This window comes from Salvia miltiorrhiza, chromosome 5 (genome assembly GCF_028751815.1).
Source record: "Salvia miltiorrhiza cultivar Shanhuang (shh) chromosome 5, IMPLAD_Smil_shh, whole genome shotgun sequence".
Taxonomy (NCBI): Eukaryota; Viridiplantae; Streptophyta; class Magnoliopsida; order Lamiales; family Lamiaceae; genus Salvia; species Salvia miltiorrhiza.
This window is the reverse complement of record NC_080391.1, coordinates 55,847,828-55,869,805: the sequence shown is the minus strand read 5'-3', so window position 1 is coordinate 55,869,805 and position 21,978 is coordinate 55,847,828. Positions and strand designations below refer to the sequence as shown.

Here is a 21,978-nt window from a genome sequence, read left to right as displayed (position 1 = left end):
ATTATATATACTTTTTTTTTTCATTTTTTTTCTTTCATTATTTGTTACGAATTATTTTATGTGGAGATTAATATTCTCGGATTTTGTTTTCTAGTTTAGGTATGTTTTGATTGTTACGTTTAAATTAAGAAGAAAAAAAAAACTCTTTTTCTATAATACGTGTATGCACTAAATTTGCCCTTTTAGATAAAATTCAATTTTATGTTGAGCTACATTTTCTAGGAATTTGCAAAATATATTTTATGGACGATATTTTTGTGCATATATCTTGTTAATAATTTGATTTTTTAAATGCCACTAGCGGATATTATTACAAGAATGTGTATAGAATAGTATTGTGACTTTGTGAGAGTAATTATTTATCTATGGTCGGATAATAGTATTTGTGAATCTGTGATATAAATATCTCATCTATAATCTATGTATTTTGACAATAATATGGCTTGATTGATTGCATTTAATTAATCGCCTACTAGTAAAATATTTCTGTATCGGCCATATTTCGGTTTTTATATTTTAAATAAAATTAATTTCATTTTTTAAGGAGAAAGACATGTATATTAATCAAGATAAAATTAAGTATCCTTATGCATGAAGCTAATCAATTCGGTCCATCAACCAAAATGGAAAAACTTCTGTCCAACAGACGGGCTGACTAAGGTTGCTAGTTCCTAGCAAATTGGGCTAGTCTATGAGCAACGCTGTTAGTGGAACGTTGCAAGTGAAAAACGCCTCTCAAAAAATTGTTCCTTGCAACATGCAGGATGTCGCACACATTTTTGGGCATATATTTTCAATCTTCCTCAGGGTTCGCCATTGTCCTCGCCGCTAAGAGGAAATCCGTGTAAATATAACATTCTCAAATCAAACTAAAAGCTCGTAGTGACCCATTTACAATTGCCATGATTTCCGCCATCATAACATTGGACGTTGGCATCGTCGGTTTTGCCACAACAAAGTAGATCTCCCCTCGAGGAATTCCTGCCAATAATACCAACTCCATATGCTCGCGCTTCTCCATCATACATCGCATCCACATCCACCCTTATAACCCCTCACTAAGGACGAACTAAGTTCTGCTCTCCAACCTTGACCCTAAGAATGGTTGCTGATGTGTATGTCGGCCTAGCTGCTTGATACACTTTTCATAGGATCGCACAGTTATCCTCCTTGACACTCACATCAATCACGATATTGTCGTGCATGGCTTGACAGGAGGCCACCCAAACTTGCCATATCATAATCACCCATAATTCATATTCATCTACCTCATATTCCGCTTGTTACCAATTTGAGATATTATTACAATTTACAACAGCTTCACCGTAAAGAAACTCATTCGAGTATACAACATCTAAAAAATAAAAGAGGCTATTGATACACATATTTCACTAAATTTTTCTTTTTGTACATGATCTAAAAAATATACTCAACATATGCAAACTTTTAATTATTTCAAATTTTTAGATGATTGTTAATTGTCTCCAAATTGACCTAAATGGCCAATGTAATAAACAACGTAGTTGGAATTTATGTTACTTTAATAAGTCGTGATCGCGTAATTTGTCACTACAGCTAGCTGCGATAATATTAATTCGGTGAAAATTCACTATCACATGAAAAATCAGAATAATTGAAATTTTGTATATTTAAAAATAATTTATTTTATTTATAAAATCAAAATTAAGTAAAAAAATTCGAGTATTAAGTGTAAATTGTGTAATTACTCGTGAAAAAAAACGTCATCGAATATCTACTCATACTAGCAACAAATATTTCGTATTTGCACGAGTTTTGCTGCTAAATTTTGAGAAAACATTTCGATTGAAACAATTTCAGATTGATCAATTTTTGCTGCTAATTTTTTTATCAATTTTTTTTAATAAAAAAATTACATATTTTTCAATCAGTGACTTAGTTTGGTGTAATTTCGACCCAATCGACCGGATATTAAAAAAATATATATAGGTATAAATATGTATACAATTAACTTAAACATAGCGTTGCATGCCTCTAAAAAAAAGCTGCATAAATATGTAATATAAAAAACATTGAACTTCTATTTGGCACTAGTATGTCCTTCATGCATGGGTATAAATTGAGAACATTTTTCAATAATATAATTGAGAATATTTCTTAGTTATATTATCATTATTGGAAAATGAAATTGATGATAAATTGAGAACATTTTTCAATAATATAATTGAGAATATTTCTTAGTTATATTATCATTATTGGAAAATGAAATTGATGAGTTAATATAATTGACAATATTTCTTAGTTATATTACCATAATTAAAAAATAAAATTGATGAGGGATTTATATTATATAAAATAGCTCTAATCAATGAAGATGAATTCATTTTATAGTTGGAGACGTATCAAATCAATGACCAAGATCTTGACAAAAAAAAAAATTATCTAATGATCATTATTATCTATTTAAAATTTTCATTAAAATATCTAGATTTTTTTTTTCAAATTTTCTATTAGGCTATAAAGAGTTTTTGAAACTTTTAATTACTTTTTATAGATATGTATTTCATAACATATTTTCTCGAAGCGTTAATTGGCTGTAAATCTACAAACTATCAGTGAATTTCATTATTTTTCCAATTCTATAAAGTTGTAATGTAAATACATAACATTTAGTTTATCATGGAATTTGCCCTAAATCTTAATTTTGCCTAAATCAAAACTAACCTAACAAAATTAAAGTTGATATAATATACACACATTATATTAAAATAACTTATACAAAATTATACTAAAATATACACAATACTGATATATATATATACACTGGCGGATCCAGAGGGGGCTAGGGGGGGCTGAAGCCCCCGCCCAATTTTTGAGTTTTTAAATAAATAAATAAATATAGTAATAATGAAAATTATAATACAAAGTTTTAATAACTGTAGTATCCATTGTGAATTGCTTAACATTTTACATTGATTTGTTATATTTATCCTATTTTCTTTTGTTAGTTAAATTTTAATGTTGAATTTAAGTCAATTCTCATGTTAAAGTAAAATTATGAACTATTAATAATAAAAATTAGTTCATTCTTTTTAGAAGATGAAACAATTTTTTATTTTTTATTTTATAAAAGTAAGTCTTTATATACTTTCAATATACTACTTGTTGAATTGATTGAATTGCAAAAAAATATTTATTATATTATGTGACTATTAAAAAAATGCATGACTGTACGGAATGTCCTAAATTTTTTGGCTCGGGGGTTCCCTCCCCCGAACACCCGTGTAAATATGTTCTGACGTCATAGTTCGACAAATTCAGCCTCCCTAAACATAAATCCTGAATCCGCCCCTGTATATATATACATATATGTGTGTTTGTGAGTGTTAATATACTCTATCTATTTCTACTATTTTATATTTAATGAATATATAGTTTAATTTTTAAAAAGTTATTTCGAGAAAATAATAAAAGATACAGTCTAAGCAAAAATTATCCTAAAATAGATGAGTAAGGATAATAACATTTTAAATATTTTTTATGCGTTAAATGGATAAATTAATTCGATCAAATTCGGCCAACAAACACTTAAACTTTCCAATCGAAATAATAATGATTTTGCAACCAAAAAATAAATAAATAATAGAATTTGTAGTTGGAATTAAGGTAAAAAAATAATTTTGTAAATTTTGTTCATATTACTTGACATATAAATATTAACATATATTAATTAAAACAACATGAAGAATATAGCATGAACAATATTGTATAATAATCAACTAAAAACTTATTGGACAATAGAAACGAAAAGTCCATTAGACGATTGTTCGTGTTTTGGAGGAAAAATGGTATTCTTGTAAATTTTCTCAATATTTAGCTTTTATATAATGTAATAGATAGATTTAGACGAAACATTGAAATTTGATTTTTCCTATAAAATCCCACTTCAAGACTTCATATTATTTCACCATCTCCAAATATTATCTGGAACACCTTTCCATTTCAGGCAATAAATCACAACTAATTGAAACATTGCATGAATATGCAATTAAAAATATTTAAAAATATATATATATATATTGGGCTTTTATTCACTTAACCATGTTCTAGATAAATAGATTCAATAAAGGAGTTTGGATGGGAACCTTTGACAAGATCACTGATTCTGTGATTCAGATATATTATACATCCCCGTCGCGCGCTCTCCACACCGTGCACGGGGGAACGGACCCGATTCAAGAAGCGTATGCTGCTGTGGTTGGAAGGGGGAAGCAGCGTGTAGATGAGAACGTCGTGTCATGATGTCCGGTCAAAGCCGCTGCCAATCTGCATGTGTAGCCACTCCGGTGACGAGCCCCTACTGTACTCACGCGTGCTCTGAGAACCAAAGGCCAAACCCGGAGCTTCAAACGTCTGCTGAGCAAACTACAAGAAAGTGGAAGAACGAGACGTGTCAGAATTATCAAGAAGTTCAGGCGAGGCGAGTGAGATAGTCAGAGACAATGTTAGAAGCACGCACATCTTTTGAAGGATATTCATCGATTTCACCTCTTGAATTTACTGTCTCAAGCTTCATTGACAAGAACTGCAACAAAAATTAACCGTGATCAACGGATTATTCAGGGGAACGAAGTGTAAATACAAAGAAATTCACATAGAGAGATAGGAGATTGAGAACTACCTCAACCTGACGTTGTAGAGATTGAATATAATTAATAATCTCATCAAGCACTAGAGCTTTGCCAATCACCTGAAATCGGGAAAAGGAGAGTCTCAAAGATTAATATTTGTACAAGTTTTTTGGAGTCTCTAGACAAAGAACATATACAAAGCGCGCCTTCGCATTAAAGAATTGAGGATAATACTATGATCTGAAATTAGCTATTGAGTTTCACTCGGGCAAGAAAAGAATTCAGCTAGACTATTCTGTTTTTCAGAGAGAGAGAGATGAGCTCAACAAGAACATGGCTAAATAATTCAATTTCATTGCTTGAGTTCTGATTCCATGTCAAGAACGCGTGATTTTCGTATTCTCCTTCACTTGGAAGCCAGAATAGCACACACATTAAGGAACTAGTGTTGTTTATTCTGTTATAGTTATGCATCCATATATCATTTCAACTTGGACTTCTTCCAATTGCAGTAGCCATATCAATAGGACATTAGGACTAGCCTATCATCTTTTTACATGTTAAATGAAGGTGAACAAACATGAAGCTGCATATGAGACAGAAAATAATGGCTTAGTTGTTCGACATGTAAAACATCTACGGGCCTAACGCAGACTCTCATGTGGCTAATGTCAAGGATTCACCCCCGTCACGTTCAATCATATATCCCAGCAGAGACGAAGCCCATTACTGATCTCATCAAAGCTCAGAAATGTATTCATATACAGTATATATGAATAACAACTCTCATACAAAATAACTTACTATATTCTCCTCAAGAGGCGACAAAAATGTCCAAACAAAGTCGACAACTCACCTTATTACAACCAGGAACCAAATCCTGAAGAATTTTCATCCTCTCACTAATCTTTTCTCTCCTAGCCTGCACCAAGAATGACAGATAGCATGAGAAGAAATCACCCAAAATAACTATTCATCATCTACTTCAACTTAGATATCAATCTCAAAACTAGTTTACATAATTATTTGTCACTCTTACTGAATATACACACAAACACCATGAAAAAGAAATCGTAAACACAAGAGCATTTCGAGTCAGATCATTACTCTTTCTGCTAAACTATGACTATCGGTAGCTTGACCTCGTCTTGCTCGAACATGGATGTAGTCTTGCTTAGGCAGTTCATCTAGCTTCGAACGTCTCTCCACCGCGGCCGCCCCCTTGCTGGAATTCCCTTCCCCTTCCACTTTAAGTTCACCCACTGCCTTCATCCGTTTACTATCACCTTCATTCCTTCGTTCATTCTGCTCAAACAACAATGTCACAAATTAGGTATTGCTTGCAATTCAACTACTTCAGTCTCATGCCTCTCAGTTCGTTATAGCCATTCCAACAACACTCGAGCTCTCCACTAACGCATTCATAAAAAACAAATTAAACGCGCTGAATTTCAAATTCCACCTCACAAAGTCACAATCGAAATTCTAGACAATTCAATTAGGCGTACGCAGCAAAAATTGCAACAGATGCAGCCGCAATAATTCAATTTCTGTTCAGTTCAAAAGAAATACCGAGACGTTGTTATTGTTGTTGCAGCTGCCGCCATTGCTGCTGCTGGTGGAAGCTCCCCCTCCCTTGGCGCAATGCTCGTCTCCATCCCGCCGCTTCCGCGAATCGTCGTTCGATCTCTGATCCGTCAACATCGGATCCAACCCCAAGCCGTACGACGCCGCATTGGCGCTCATCTGAAACCGCGGCCAGATCTCCGCGAAGTTATAGACATCTCCTCCTCCGCCGCCGCCGCTCATCATCTCCACCCCGCGCGGATCCATTGCTACTACCCGCCAACCTCTGCCGAGACACCGCTGCTTATTTATGCGTTCGGATATAGGAAGTCGACGAACGAGTCGACTCGGTCCGAGTCCGGCGCCGGATAAATGTATGTTGTTCAAGCACAAGAGGAGAGGTCGGTTGGGGTGCGTAGCGCACCCAGTGGCGCACGATGGTTACTGGCAGCGTAGTTCTGCTTCACTGAAGAGAGAGAAAGAGGTGTGAGAGAGAGAGAGAGAGCGTTGAAGAGAAGTGATTTATTTAGTTCGAGTGAGCTGCGTTTCCTGTCTTATGGTTTTCGTAGTATTTTCTTCTACATCTGGCTCACCTACACCGCACCAAACATTTCCTTTAATTTTTAAATTAAAAGTCTATATTTATATAATAAAAAATTCAATAAAGTAAATATTGAAAATATATAATAGCCCCTCTGTCCACTTATAATGTCACACATTTTTAATTTGTTTCATTTATAATGATATATTTTAAAATAATATATTATGGTCTCTACTCACCCTGCGGCTTTTAACCTACGCACATTAAATAACCTTTATATACTTTATAAGTATTAACACTTTAATCTTAATCTCCGTACTCATTTCTATTATGCCATTATAAGTATGAGGGAATAGTAAGTGGCTCGATGAATTAATCACCTCCGTGGACGACCCAACTAGGGAAACAGTTATACTACATTCGTCTCCGAAATAACTTCATAACTTTTTTTTTGGTCGTATCTCAAATAACTTCTTTTATATTTTAGGATGTTCGCTAATAAATTAAGCTAAAATTAGTTATACAGTTTACCAAATACGAAATGTAAATTATTTATCTCGACAAAAGAAAAGGGAAAAAAATATGCTTATTAAAACAAAATTTGCATGATTCAAAATTGAATTGCCAAAGTGATTAAAGCAATAAGCAGCGATGCTCCAATCAGCTGTCATCTGCCTAACTTGGGCCTCAATTTATCCAATTTAGTTAGACAACCATAATCGCTTTAAAGATTTCGGCCTACTTTCCCCAAATTTAAAACCATGCATTTTAAATATGGGTAAATTGCATAAAAGTTTCGATAAAATACATGCGTATTAGAATTATTAACTATTAATTTTTTTGCCATTTTATTATTTCGTCCATATTAAAACATGAGTTCGAATTATAGAGGAATCGTAAAATTCATTTTTTTCTGATGCATTAAACTTAACAGTGTTTATAAAAAAAATGTATTATTCTCATGTTCTCACAAAAATATAGTTCTCATGATCAAAATATCTCGTAACGTACAAACTATAAATCGCTTGCACTTAACCTATAAAGTATATGCACTTGACATAAAGAATTTGCAGTTAATTTATAACTTAAGTGCAAGATTCGTAGTTTTTTCGTAGTTATATGCACTTGTAATTATAGATATTCGTACATTACAAACAGCTTATTCATAGATATTTCATTAATTTAAAAAATATAAATTTTTAAAAATCATGTGTCAATAAGATCACCCCTCTTGTGAATGTTGAATAGATTTTAGGGGAAAAGAGAGTTTTATCGGGCTTGGGCTGAACTTATTTCTTTTACAAAATATCATCGGGCCTCAATAATTGGTTACTACCTATAAAAGGGGCTATATAATATTTGTGATTTTAAAAATATTTTTTATTAAAAATTGATTTTTTTTAAAAAAAATTATGTAATCTAACTTCGAATTTTTCAATCTTAATTATGAATAAAAAGTGAAATAAATGATAAAAAATTAATTATTTATCCTAATTGAATGAAATGAATCATAGTTAATAATTACTAATTACAAAATTAAACTAAAGCATACAAAATTAAAAATGAAGATAAAAATAAGCCAAAAAAAATTTGGAACATAAAATAAATACCAAGTGTAATACATATAAAATACATACATATTATATACTATAATGTTATGCTACATACCTTATGTGGGCACCTTACGTGAGCACCACTCATGTTTAGCTCTCGTTAGCGTTATCTTTTTTGTTTTAGGCATTTATTTTTATTCTAATACTTCATATATTGTTATTGAGATCATTAATTTTATAAATTAAATAAAAATCAAAGCCTAATTTATTCTTTTATTAATTATTTGAAGTTAAAGGGAATATGAACAAATCGAACATTGATTTTTATATAATTTATAAAATTAATGATCTCAATAACAATATATGAAGTATTAGAATAAAAATAAATGCCTAAAACAAAAAAGATAACGCTAACGAGAGCTAAACATGAGTGGTGCTCATATAAGGAGCTCGCATAAGGTATGTAGCATATCATTTCTCATATATATATATATATATATATATATATATATATATATATATATAAGACAAAATAAGTGTGAAAAATACGCATAACAAGAGCATGCAAATCGTGTCCTAACTCGGACACGACATGTGACAAATTCCTTAAACTGGCGATGCAATCGCAATCTTTGAAACGAGTTTGTTTTTATTTTCTATAAATTAAATATATTCCAGCTTTTTAAAATATTTATTTTATTTTTCCAGTCCAATTCAATCGGATTAGACTTTAGAGCATACTTCTAAACTTTTATTTTCAATTTTTGTCTGATTCGATATTCTAATTTCATGCAATATTATTTGTTATCGACGCTTAATTAGCCATTTTGATGCATAGTTGATGGCAACTATCTAATTAGGTATTGTAATAAATATAATTAATGACTCAACTGTCTTTAGCTGAACATCAGTCAAAACGATTCAATTAATTAATCCTTATTTTATAGGTAAATGAATATAGCATTTGTACGATGCGTGGGCAGTCTAATTTTAAGTTTTTAACATATCACAAAAAGTACAAATTCAGATTTTAATATAAAAAAAAATCCCCCACGCATATGTGAAATTTTGGTGATTTAAAAAACTACTAAAAATTAGCAGCCATACTTGCATTACTTTTTTTTTAAAATATCATAATTTACCCATTAAAAAGGTACCATGATTTAAATAGAACATGCATGTAGACTCATTAAAGAAGGACAAATTAGGGTTTTAATTACTTAATTTATTTTTAATGTTCTTAAATCATTGTAAAAGAGGTCTGCATATAATTAGGAGAGTAAAAAATTATATACTAAATGTTAATGATGAATTTCCAGTCAAAAAAGTGTTAATGGTGAACTTAATTGTTCCTCGACAATAATTGATAATTAATACTCAATAATTACCTGTTATATTCATAGTACAGCCCCGTTATATCATTATTAATTGTCACTTATCAAAAAGAAAATCATTATTAATTGTCATAAATGTGTTAATGGTAGAAATTAACATTTACCTTTTTTTTTAGGGTTAAGTACCAGATTCCCCCTATCGATGGCGTCCTTATCGCGTTTAGCCCCCCTACCGTCAGGGGGAGAGCTGCCCACTACCTCAATGTGGGTTTATCGCATCAATTCCCCCTCCCCCCGCCTTTTAACGAACGTTAACGGGCGTTAACGTCCGTTAAAAGGTGGGGGAAATTTGTCACACCCCAATTCTTGAAGGAATAAATATAATCGAGGTGTGAATAATTCATAGAAATAAACAAGGGAAAAACCTTGTTAAAAGCCGAAATAGGATAGAGAGTCGGGCTATGCCCCTTTGGATCACAAGTTTTGTTTCATGCTTCTGACAACCGACATTCATTAGCATAAATTTAGTAGTGAAGAGTCTAAGCTCGGTCATGTATATCATTTGAAATTTAACATGAAGATCTTAAGTTGGGAAAACAAAAGACTGATATGAGTAATTGCTACAGCGGAAGTCTAACATAGAAATTTTAACTCTAGCCTCAGCTCCGTCCCGTCAGCACCAGCCAGTCAACCTGAAAACATTTGAAAGTAATTTTGGGCTAAGTACTAATGTACTTAGTGGGCATGCATTTTCTGAAACATTTCATATTTTCGTAAAGAGCAGTTTATCCAATTAAACTTGACATGACTTAGAAGGTTTTAAATTGAAAGAACTTCTAAGCATGTTAAAACATTTCTTTCATTTGTGCGCACATGTCACACTCCCTTTCTGTTACTCGCTGTGATCTCGAACCTCTAGCCACCGACGGATCCATTTCTCCCATTGCACTTGCCCTGAGGACGTAACTCAGACAAGTTGAATTGACCTCGGGACGCTACCCAGGCAGGCCCTTACATTACATGCTTCGGAACACATCCAGCAAGCACCCTTATAACGCCTCTTAGTTAGTGCCCGATGGAGATCAACCCACCGAGTCAGCTAACGAGTGTACACAATTCTCAAATAACGTGTTAGGCCATAAGAGAACCTCAATTGATTCGTTGTGGCGAGCCTTAAACAGAGCAGAGTGCACATAAACATTTTATTGGATAAACAGTTTGCATTTCATTAAATAAACAGTTTGCAATGGGAAAATGAGTTTACATGGTAGAAGGAGTGCCATTAATCCTCGAAGTGAAAGTTACGAAGACGATGAGAAAAGTTTGATGTTAGAATTCCCTGGTCAATCTGAGAAGGTGACTTAGGACGAAGGAAACAATTAAGGAAGTTCAACAGATTTGAGAGTACAAAGATATTTTTCCCAATGAATTACCAAATTTTCACCAGACCTAGTTTCATGCAACATAGTATGTCACTATGGGGAGCACTAATTCAAGATGTCAAAGAAAAGATGATACACTAAGGATGTGTATTGATTATAAGAAGTTGAAGCAAGCTCATAAGAATAGATATCCCCTTCCGAGGATAGACGACCTGTTAAGTCAGTTGAGAGGAGCCGGTGTGTTTTCCAAGATTGACCTAAGATCTGGTTACCACCAACTCAGGATGAAAAGAGAAGACATTCCAAAGACAGCATTTCGAACGCGTTATGGACTTTACGAGTTCACAGTGATGCCCTTCGATTTAACGAATGCCCCAGCAGTTTTCATGGACCTAATGAACATAGTTTTCCATCAGTATCTCGATAGTTTTGTCTTAGTGTTTATCGACGACATCCTCGTATACTCTAAGATCGAAGAACAACATGAAGAGCACTTACACATCGTACTCAAAACCCTGCGCAATGAGAAATGGTTTACCAAATGTCAATGAGATTATAAGTTTATTTTCAGATATATCAAAGCAGTTTAATGTTACTTTCAAGCAAGTTATTTCATTCAAGAATTGGGGTGTGACAAAATTGGTGCGATAAACCCACATTTAGGTAGTGGGCAGCTCTCCCGCCTGACGGTAGGGGGCTAAACGCGATAGGGACGCCATCGATAGGGGGGAATCTGGTACTTAACCCAAAAATATTTTTATGATCCGTCTCTCCCTCTCTCAAGCTCTGCCACCGCGGCTCCTCCTCCGGCGAAGGGCCGTTGGCCGGCCTCCATCTCTGTCGCCTCTTCCACTACCATCGTCACCACCACCACCATCACCACGTCTTTCTCCGTCTCCACAAGTTCAGGAACCAAAAGTTCAACACCCAACAGTTTCCACCATCATCCCTCTCTCCCCCGCATTTGCCCCAAATTTCGGCGGTAGGAGCTTCGCCGATGAAGACGGCAGAATCCACAGAAACCTAGATCTGCAGAGAGAGAGCCCATTCCGTATCTTGGTAGCCCATTTTCCCCACTTATGACTGGTGCCTCTGAGGGGTAGGTCGACGCCGACGAGAATGGAGAAGTGGCGGACATCATCGTGAGCGCTGAGACTGAGAGTGCTGAGATTGGCGTCGGAGCCGGCGAATTTATAATTCACTTTGATGACACCAATGGTGCCACCGCTGCTTCCGCAGACTGAATTTAGAGAGAGAAAATTGAGGATCGGCGGGAGAAGGGGGGCAGTAGATGGTGGAAGTGCGGCTCCATTTTCTGTTTCTCACCTTCTCCGACGGGCAGCCGATGCCGATTGGCTTCGCCGGAGGGAGCAGCAGCGGAGGATTCTGCCAATTGACTTCGCCGGAGGTGTCGATGGGTTTGAGGCGGTGAGGCGCCAGATCTGAAAATCAAGGAGAGAGAGAGAGAGAGATGAGTGGGGCCCACCTGAATTTTTTTTTTTAAGTACCAGATTCGCCTGTTAACGGACGTTAAAAGGCGGGGAAAAATTGGTGCGATAAAGCCACGTTGAGGTAGTGGGCAGCTCTCCCCCCCGACAGTAGGGGGCCAAACGCGATAGGGACGCCATCGATAGGAGGAATCTGGTACTTAACCCTTTTTTTTAGGGTTAGCAACTAACTTTCGAGTGGTGGCTATTTCTCTACGTATGGTATAATTATTTTTTGCGTTTAATTAATCTTTCATTGAAAACCCTTTTAACTTCATTTTTTTTTTCCTAAAAAGGGAAAGGAAGCTTATATTAAATCACGAAGAGCAATATCAGAAAGTCAAGCCGGGAAACTCAAGTTCCAGATCACCAGAAGAAAGTGCAGCAAAATTCGCCAACGCAGCCCGATTAGCTTCTCTACGAGCGTGACAAAAATCTAAATCAATATGTGTCTTTGCCTGAGCAAACACCTCAAAAAGATCGTCACAAAGAGAGTCCGTGCCCTTAAAATCCTCATGCACAACGTGAATCACCAGGAGGGAGTCGGTGAACACCAAGAGCGGCCCAATACTATTTTCTAAGCAAAACCCGGTCCCAAGCATCATTGCATGGAGCTCGCCCATCAAGAAATTTTATTACTAATACTTTTGTTTATTAATTATACAAAGGGTTATTAGCACCTAATACACCAATTTTGGGGGCAATTTTTTTTAGGGGAATTTTGGGGGTAATTTGATTGTACATGAACATTGAAAGATGTAAAAAAAAATACATGAATTTTGATATTATAGGAATTTTATCACAAATTCAAATTCTAGATATTCGTACTCTATAAATTTTTTACGATTTACGAATTTAGAGATGTCTTATACAATACCTTTTAGAGATGTCCTATACGACGCCATTTTTCAAAACGTCAGATGAGTACACGTCGATATTTCGACTAGCCACGTCAGCTTTAACTTGAGCAAAAATTGAATTTGTGACAAAATTACTACAACATTAAAATTCATGTTTTTTTTTTTTTACATCTTTCGAAGTCCATTTGTAAAACCAAACTACTCCCAAGATTGGTGTATTTAGGCACTAATAATCCTTATACAAATAATAAACCTATGCAACCACATTGTGGCCAACCACAAACTAGTTAAAGAGCTATATGAAGCCTGTGTTCGTGTTAAAGAGGGGATAGTTATTGAGTTTTTTCATTCTCATAGAGAGGCTAATCGTGTCGTTCATTCTTTCACTTAATTCGCCGCTTGATCGGATAGTGTAATAATCTGGAAATCAGATTTTTCAATCTAACTCACAGATATTATTCATCGCGATGGGAACTAATATAATAATTACGCTTTTCTCTCAAAAAAAAAAATTGCTTCATGTTTATATAAATATATGATACCATAGTTTTTAGGGGAATACATCTTTTAAAAAATGGTAAATATCACTTTAAACCCTAAACTATTTTCGCACTATCAATTATATCCTGAACTATCGAAAATAATTTTTTAAACCTTGAACTATCAATTTTGTATCAATTGTACCATTTGTTCATTTTTTATAGTTTCAAAAATTTGATGTGGCTCACCGGATACCACAATGTATTTAGAATCATTCTTTTTTTGTCCTATATTATATAAAACGACGTGATTATATGCATTACTCATTAAAAATTCAAATGATGAAAAATGGATAAATGATACAATTGATACAAAATTGATAGTTCAAGGTTTAAAAAATTATTTTCAATAATTCAGAATATAATTGAAAGTGCGAAAATAGTTTGGGGTTTAAAGTGATATTTACCCTTAAAAAAAACCATTTATTATTCTCACAATAATTTATTAGGGGTCGAATATGGCTCTTTGAATTTTAAATAGGGGTATATTTTAAATCACGGCCCATACTTCCCATTGCAGTGGTTACTTACTGTAACGGCCCAGTGGGCCATGCATAGGTTGGAATAATAGAGATCTATTCATTTTCTACAAAAATTTGAAAGGCCTAGATTATTTTATTTCTCATAATATATAGTATTTTTTTTCTTCATTTTATTTTATTTTATCGCACAAAAATTCACATAAGAAAACTGAACACTCTATATAATATGTTAACGACCACCATTGTTTTTTATTTGAAGGATTAATTTAATTTTCTTAATTTTAATACTTCATTTGTCCATCTATATATATACAAATATAAAAGACGAAGAGAGTATTATTTTGTGTTACTTGTAAATTAAGTGCTCGTGCCTGATTCAATCGGTATAAAAATAGAGTTAATATTCAAATCCATCGATCCATGTATCTAGCAATTTTATCATTCTTATCCCAACATTTGAAACATATAAATTCTATCTCAATGTTTTTTTTTTTTTCAATTTGTATCAATTTCTCACTAAACTTCATTTCGACAATTTAATGTGGACTCGTGATTTCTCGAGATGGATTCGGGATCTTGTAAGGGATGACCTTTCATAATAATATGTCTTGGTTTCCGCCTAAAAAAAAAAGATGACATGTTTTTCCGCCTAAAAAAATTAGTTTATATGTAGTAGATACTAAATATTAACGTCCCACGTAAAGACCCTAAACATCGTCGTTTTTTATGGATTTGATTTTCTTAAACTTGTATATAAATTCTTAATTTGATTTAATAAGTTATAGTTAAGTTTTTTTTTCTAAGAGACTTATATCTAAGTCTCACTACTATATGTTACACGATAAAATGTAGTTTCAAATTGAAATATTCGCCAATAGTAAACATACAAGCACTAAAGGACGAAAATATCATTCACCAACAAATATCAATATGTATTTAATTAGTTTTTGAGAATTATATATATATATAGGGAGTGGTTCAATTGAGAAGTTGAGAAGCAATGTAATAGATGAACATGTTAGTACATTTTGATGAACATGGTAATTAGACCCTATATCAATAAATTATTTGAACATACCAAATATAACTGACGAACATACGAATCTATTTAATTTGTTAAAAAATACGTCACCGCCAATGATCGAACCCCAGATCAAACTCGTGTTCATAAAAACTAATTGGCATGTTCATCTATTAAATTGTTTCTCAACTTCTCAACACATTTGAGCTTCTCAATATAACCTAACCCTATATATATATATATATATATATATATATATATATATATATATATATATATATTTGAAACTAGGGTAGTAACGAGTACTTCTCTGACTACATAACTTGTTCTTTAATTGCTGTACATTTATGGCACTCTACTACTTCTAGGTATAGCATGGAGTTTCACTATTTAATGAATAATAATAGTGAGTTTTCCAATGCCGATTTTAATATATATACATTTCTTTTCCTATTTTCGAGTCTACATAAGGAAAACTAAGTTCCAAATAAAATAAAGTGGGCATTGATGTTGCCTCCTTACTAATAATTTGCTAGTTTATGCCCCCTACCTACATAAAACTAATTTAATAGAAATTTTTTTGATTTATTTTTTAAAATAAAAACATGATTTAATTATTTTATTATATTCTCTACATTGTACTTTTTTATTTTTAAAATTTTATTTTTTTAATACAAATAAAAAAGTTACAAAAAACAACTACAATGTAGAGAATGCAATAAAATGGCGATTTTTTTTTATTTTTTTAAATAATTTTTTTTCTATGTAAGAATTTTGTGGGTAACCATAGGTCCACAGTATGACTGTTTAGCATTACTAAAAAATAAAACAATAAATTTATGCAACCACATTGTGATCACCTACAAATTAATAGAAAAAAAATAATAATAAGAAGTTGACGATGCTATAATAACTGTATATATATCCACACAATTTAAGGCATTAACCTCCTACCGTTAGACCAACACACACACACATATTGTATTGTTTATAGTGCTTGTAATAAAGGGAAAATGGGATTTATAAATTTCCAATGACATGACACACTTACAATTTTAGAATAATAGTTTAAATTGGGTACCCTAGTCATCACGATAAATATTTTTTGCACTAAACATATATATAAAGTCATTGTATTTTACTTAAAATTAATTTTATTAAAAAATAAATAAAATTTTAGCTTTTTATAGAATTCAACCTCAAATGCTGCATTCTCACAATAATTATCAAGATAATGCATTAACTTGACGATAGAATAATTAAAAATAATTATTCATTGTCATAATAATGATCGATTCTCATAAATAAAATTTTAGCTTTTCATAGAATTCAAACTCAAATACTGTATTTTCATAATCTCGTCGCTTCCTATGTCTTCAAATATTATGCTTTGTGGATGAATGAATAAAAAATTAAAGAATCGAGTTTTAATTAATGACTGCATCGATATTGGGATTAATTCACCTCGAGGAAATATAAAATGCTTTTTTAATTTTAAAATAAAACTGGAACTCTGACTAAAATAGTAAAATGAGTATACTTCACTCAACAAGGCTAGGAAAGAATAATAATAATTATTATTATTATAAACTGAAGCGGGATAGATTATTAAATTAATGAACTCTTTCGTATTTTCGTCGCTATTTTCTAAGCGCGTGAATCATTCAAATTATTAGCACATCTGATTTTGTGTGGTCTCAATAAATTATGAAAAAGTAATTAAAAATCACTATAAGTCTATAATAGTCGTAACATATTTTGAGTTGAAAATTTGACACATGTATAGATTGCCTTCCACGCACGTCGACATACTAAATTGACGAAATATTATATAAGTGTTTTTTAAATAAATTATGTCAATGTAACGTGAGAATCAGATAGTAAGGTTTTGGAGATTTTTATTGGTTAAATATAGACGCCATATGTCAATTTATTCAACTCAAACGTCAATCTTCTTTTCAGCAATATTTGCTGAAAACAGATTTTCAGACAGTTATTAAAAAATATATATATTAAATTTGATTTCACTATTTTCCGAGAGTGACGATTTTATTATTCATAGTAAAACAAAATGATTTTCTTATTATTATTATTATTATTATTATTATTTAATTATTGAATATGAGAGAGTTTGAAGATTTCTACCATCATAAAGAAATATAGATTGATAACGGGACAACATACATTGTCGTTTTTGTCACATAATTTATTTATTTTTCATTTTTCATGTCATTGATGTACTTGTTCACATATTATGATATTTCCGTGAACAAGATAAAATAAATGGAGTGAAAAATGTTCAATTTTAACGCATCAATATGCAAACAATTGGGTCACGAAAGAGATAATTTATGTTAGCTACAAAACAATTTATTATGTACGAAAAAATGTCAATCATTGTCGTTCTTCTAGGATTTTATGTTAATCGCCTGCTTTAAAAAAAATTAAAAATGAAAGAATCAGTTTAGTTAACACCTAATCTATTTTATACTCTATTTCTTATGATGAAATTAAATATGTGTGGTCAATATAGGAGGCTCTATTTGCAAGAATATTTGCGAGATGAAGATATTTATTTTGCATAATTGATGAGATATATCCTCTCTGTCCATAAAAAATAATTTTAAAAGAGAATAATATAGATGAAAATGACTTGAGGCACTCTCTTGTGCAACCGATTTCGGAATGACACTACTTCAACATATAAATGACACTTGAAGATCTTCAAGTGTTATTGTATGTTGAAGTAATGTCATTCGAAAATGTTCAAGTGTCATTTCCCAAATAAAGTATTGTCATTCTGGAAACCAGTTGCACAGTGCAACCGGTTGCACAAGAATATTTGTGAAATGATTTAGTTTATGACGAGTGCAAAAAGAGTCTCGTTTTAAAAATAATATTAATAATGACAATTAATTTTAACTGTATTGTAAGTAGAGAATGTGACCCATCATTTGATAGATAGTTTCCAAAAATAAAAAGAGATTGATTTTTAAATACATCCCAAAATGACAAAAATTGACTATTTTTGTGGACGGAAGAAATATGATTGAGTACTTTTATTTTTTAAATTAAAAATTTTTCAATATCAATCTTTCAATGAAATATGAATAAAATAAAAAAAGCTTAAATAATACTTCATCCGTCTACAAAACAACTTCATATTTTCCTTTTTGGGATGTTCACAAAATAACTTTCTACATATTTTTTTACTATACGCCACAACTTATAAATATATCATTTACCCTTATTTTTCACATTTTCTCTACTCACAGTACTAATTAAAACACATTTTCACTATTCTCTACACACTAAACAACCTTTTATCCACTCTCAGTACAATCAACAATATTTTTTTTCTTAAAACTCATGCTACTTCTTCCTATGAAGTTCTTTCGTAGACGGAGAGAGTATTATTAAAAAATAAAATTTAAAAAAATTATATCCCATCTCTCATCTTCTTTGAATAAATATATTTTAAATTATTTATTTTATTTTATTTTAATATTAATTTTTATTATTGTGAATTCTTCTTTATTTATTTATTTCTTCAATATTTAAGTAAAGTATATCCAGTTAGAATTATATTTTTATTGTATTTATAAATATGATAATTGATTTGATATTAATTTTATATGAAATATAGAAATGTAAAAACATTTTTTTATATGAAATATAGAAATGTAAAAACATTTTTTGTATATTGCACGGAATGCAAATACTAGTATTTATTAAGAAAGAATAAGTACATAAGTAAATCATGCATATTTTTTTTAAAAAAAATTATCGCGTGGTGTGTGGTTTTTGTAGTTGATTTAACTCTTTAAATTTCCCTTCTAAAAACACAAATTATATTTATGATAATAGCCTCTAAAAAAAAGAAAAAGAATACGATAATAGATGATGGAAACAAGCTAAAACAAAATGAAATACTAACTCATTGCTAAGAAACAATTTGCATTTATTAGGTGGGGGGAAATCTAAAACCAAGTAAATAGTTGTAATAATTGTACTTACCTGATTCAAAAAAATTCAATGATTTTCTGATCCTAAGACAGAGATGGTGGTTGTTGAGGTTTTAATGACTTCAAAAATTTTAGGTGAGAAATGTACTCCAGCATTCATCCATGTCAAAAATATTGATTACCAAACCTCGTCACAACCAAATGCAAATAAATAAAAAATTCTCTATTTTTATTTTAAATTACAACAAGCATCTAATATATATATATATATATATATATATATATATATATATATATATATATTCAAATAAACAACACAAAAACTTGGGTATAACTGAATGTACCGTACAATTGAATTGACCTGCATTCAAATCTTGACGCGTATCATAATCCAAACCCACATTTTGACCCAAATAATATAAATGACACTATTTAATCATATAAATTACACTGCCTATAATTGACACTATTAGGTTATATAAATGACACTGTAACATTTTAAAATGTTATAGTGTAATTTTCAATTTTATAATGTTATAGTGTTTATTTACAATCTTATAATGTCAATTACAAGAAGTATCATTTATATTTCTGAATAGTGACAATTATACGCAGTGTTATTTTACATTTATACGCAGTGTCATCTATACTATATTAAAAAGGAAGTTTTCAAATTGATTTAGATGGTAATTTTGTAAATACTTTTAAAAAGAATGACATTCTCCAAATTGTAACCATATTCCTTGCAACATGAAGAGAGAATATCACGTCACTAAGTTTTTTTTTTCTTTTCATTTTATCTTAATTATATCTTTCTTCTTTTTCTTTCTTTATTTCAAAAAAATACACAAATTCACTAATGACCAAAGTTTAATATATTTATCAAATTAAAGATCATGATAATAATTTTAATTTGATATGTGATATGAAAAAAAAAATATAGTTATCATTTGAAAGATTGAAGTTTGCTATTAAATTGCTTTTGAATAATTCATTTTTCTAATTTGTGTTAACGATTTATTTGAACTAATTTCTTATTTTATTTTTCTTTACTCATGTAAAAAAATTACTTTTCTTTACTTGGACTCATTTAATCTTCTTCATATATATAAATACATTAGAGTGACCAAATAAAAATATTTTAGTTATTTCCTTCTAAAATTTCCAACACTTCTACTCATTTCATCAAAAAGTACATATAATTATTTGGATGCAGTAGTAATATTGTATTCATTTTATTCAGAAAAAAACTTATTTAGTGTATTTCTATATTTTCGTCGTATGGTTATATGTTTCATACTTAGACTTCTTATAATATATACTTTTGAAAGTTTAAAATACTCCCTCCGTCCACGAAAGAACTTCCTATTTTTCCTTTTTGGGACGTCCACAAAAGAACTTCCTACCTATTTTTGGACTATACCCCACCACTTATAATCCTCTTACTTTTCACTTGTCACAACTCTCAATATTAATTATAACACCTTTTCACCACTTCCAATACACTCAACTATTTTTTATTCACTCTCAATATGTGTTTTTCCCAGGCTGTTCAATCTGTGTGAAGATAAGGATGCACTGGTCAAGGAAATGGGGAAATGGGAGAATGGAGTGTGGGTTTGGGAGGTTAAGTGGAGAAGAGATCTTTTCGATCGCGAGGTTGAGGGTGTTAACAATCTCATTACTGTTATTGCTGGTGTGAAACCTTGTGCAGGTCAAGTGGATAGATGGTCTTGGAGCGCAGCAAAAGAAGGTGTTTTTACCACGAGATCTGCTTACTCACTGATCAAAAAAGCCAGATCAGCAGGTGGTCCGACTGTTCCTAACAATGATCTGTTGGCAAGCATTTGGTGTGCTCCTGCTACTTTCAAAGCTAAAGTGTTCAGTTGGAGAGCCATTCGGAGGAGGCTCCCAACTTGCGCCGATCTCTCCAAAAAAAACGTGCCATTGGGAGATGTCGAGAAGTCTTGTAATGCTTGCTTCCACAGTGCCGAAACTGAAGATCACGTCCTTCTTCAATGTCCGAAAGCGGGGGCTGTCTGGGATGGTATTCAGAATTGGCTCGGTTACCAGTCGGCGCGGCATCACGACATCACGGTCCACTTTGATTCCTTCTCACATCCTTGGAAAGGGAAGAAGATCCGTAAGCTTCTTAAAGCTCTTTGGATGTGTTCGTGTTGGTTATTATGGAAGCAAAGGAACTTTAGCCGCTTCGAAGGTAAGGTCCGGTCTGTTGAATGTATTGTGTCGGAAGTCAAAGCTCGGAGTTGGAGTTGGTGTAGTGAGTTTAAGAATGTTGGGAATGTTCGTTGTTTTGACGATTGGTGCTCGTCGAGTTTAATTTCTAAACTGCTGTAACCCTTCTTTTTGGCATCTCTGGTGCCTAATGAAAGCTTTTTTTCTTATCAAAAAAAATTCACTCTCAATATACTCAACAATATTTTTTTCTTAAAACCCGTGCCACTCCTCCTAGGAAGTTTTTTCATGGACGGAGGGAGTATGTTTTAATTCAACATATATAAATGTGGTACATAATTTATTATCAACTTAATTTAATAATTATTGTCGTGCATCGCACGAATGGCAAATCTAGTTTGTATAATAGATTAGTGTCATATACAAGTATGGTCATTTGTTT

General features: G+C 32.0%; 2 protein-coding genes across 2 annotated transcripts; one reads left to right on the top strand and one right to left on the bottom strand.

Moving 5' to 3' along the window:
- Window positions 1-3,899: 3,899 nt before the first annotated feature.
- On the bottom strand, window positions 3,900-6,705 carry LOC131025251 (transcription factor BHLH094-like). The gene is made up of 6 exons (XM_057954920.1): window positions 6,183-6,705; window positions 5,718-5,915; window positions 5,467-5,532; window positions 4,661-4,729; window positions 4,499-4,564; window positions 3,900-4,404 (listed from the first exon to the last, which is right to left on the bottom strand). The coding sequence occupies exons 1-6, from the start codon at window positions 6,441-6,443 to the stop codon at window positions 4,276-4,278; spliced, it is 789 nt and encodes a 262-aa protein (XP_057810903.1). The 5' UTR covers window positions 6,444-6,705; the 3' UTR covers window positions 3,900-4,275.
- A 14,225-nt stretch (window positions 6,706-20,930) lies between these two features.
- Window positions 20,931-21,698, top strand: LOC131026156 (uncharacterized). Its single transcript, XM_057955925.1, has one exon. It carries the CDS (start codon window positions 20,931-20,933, stop codon window positions 21,696-21,698), a length of 768 nt encoding a protein of 255 aa, XP_057811908.1.
- The last annotated feature ends 280 nt before the right edge of the window (window positions 21,699-21,978 follow it).

Bases quoted from the DNA above. Each gene is read 5' to 3' on its own strand.
- LOC131025251 (XM_057954920.1), bottom strand. From the start codon at position 6,443: ATGGATCCGCGCGGGGTGGAGATGATGAGCGGCGGCGGCGGAGGAGGA. The intron at 5,916-6,182 runs GTATTTCTTTTG...TTGTTTGAGCAG, and splicing joins ACAACAATAACAACGTCTCG to AATGAACGAAGGAATGAAGG. The intron at 4,730-5,466 runs GTGAGTTGTCGA...TCCCGATTTCAG, and splicing joins TGGTTCCTGGTTGTAATAAG to GTGATTGGCAAAGCTCTAGT.
- LOC131026156 (XM_057955925.1), top strand. From the start codon at position 20,931: ATGGGGAAATGGGAGAATGGAGTGTGGGTTTGGGAGGTTAAGTGGAGA.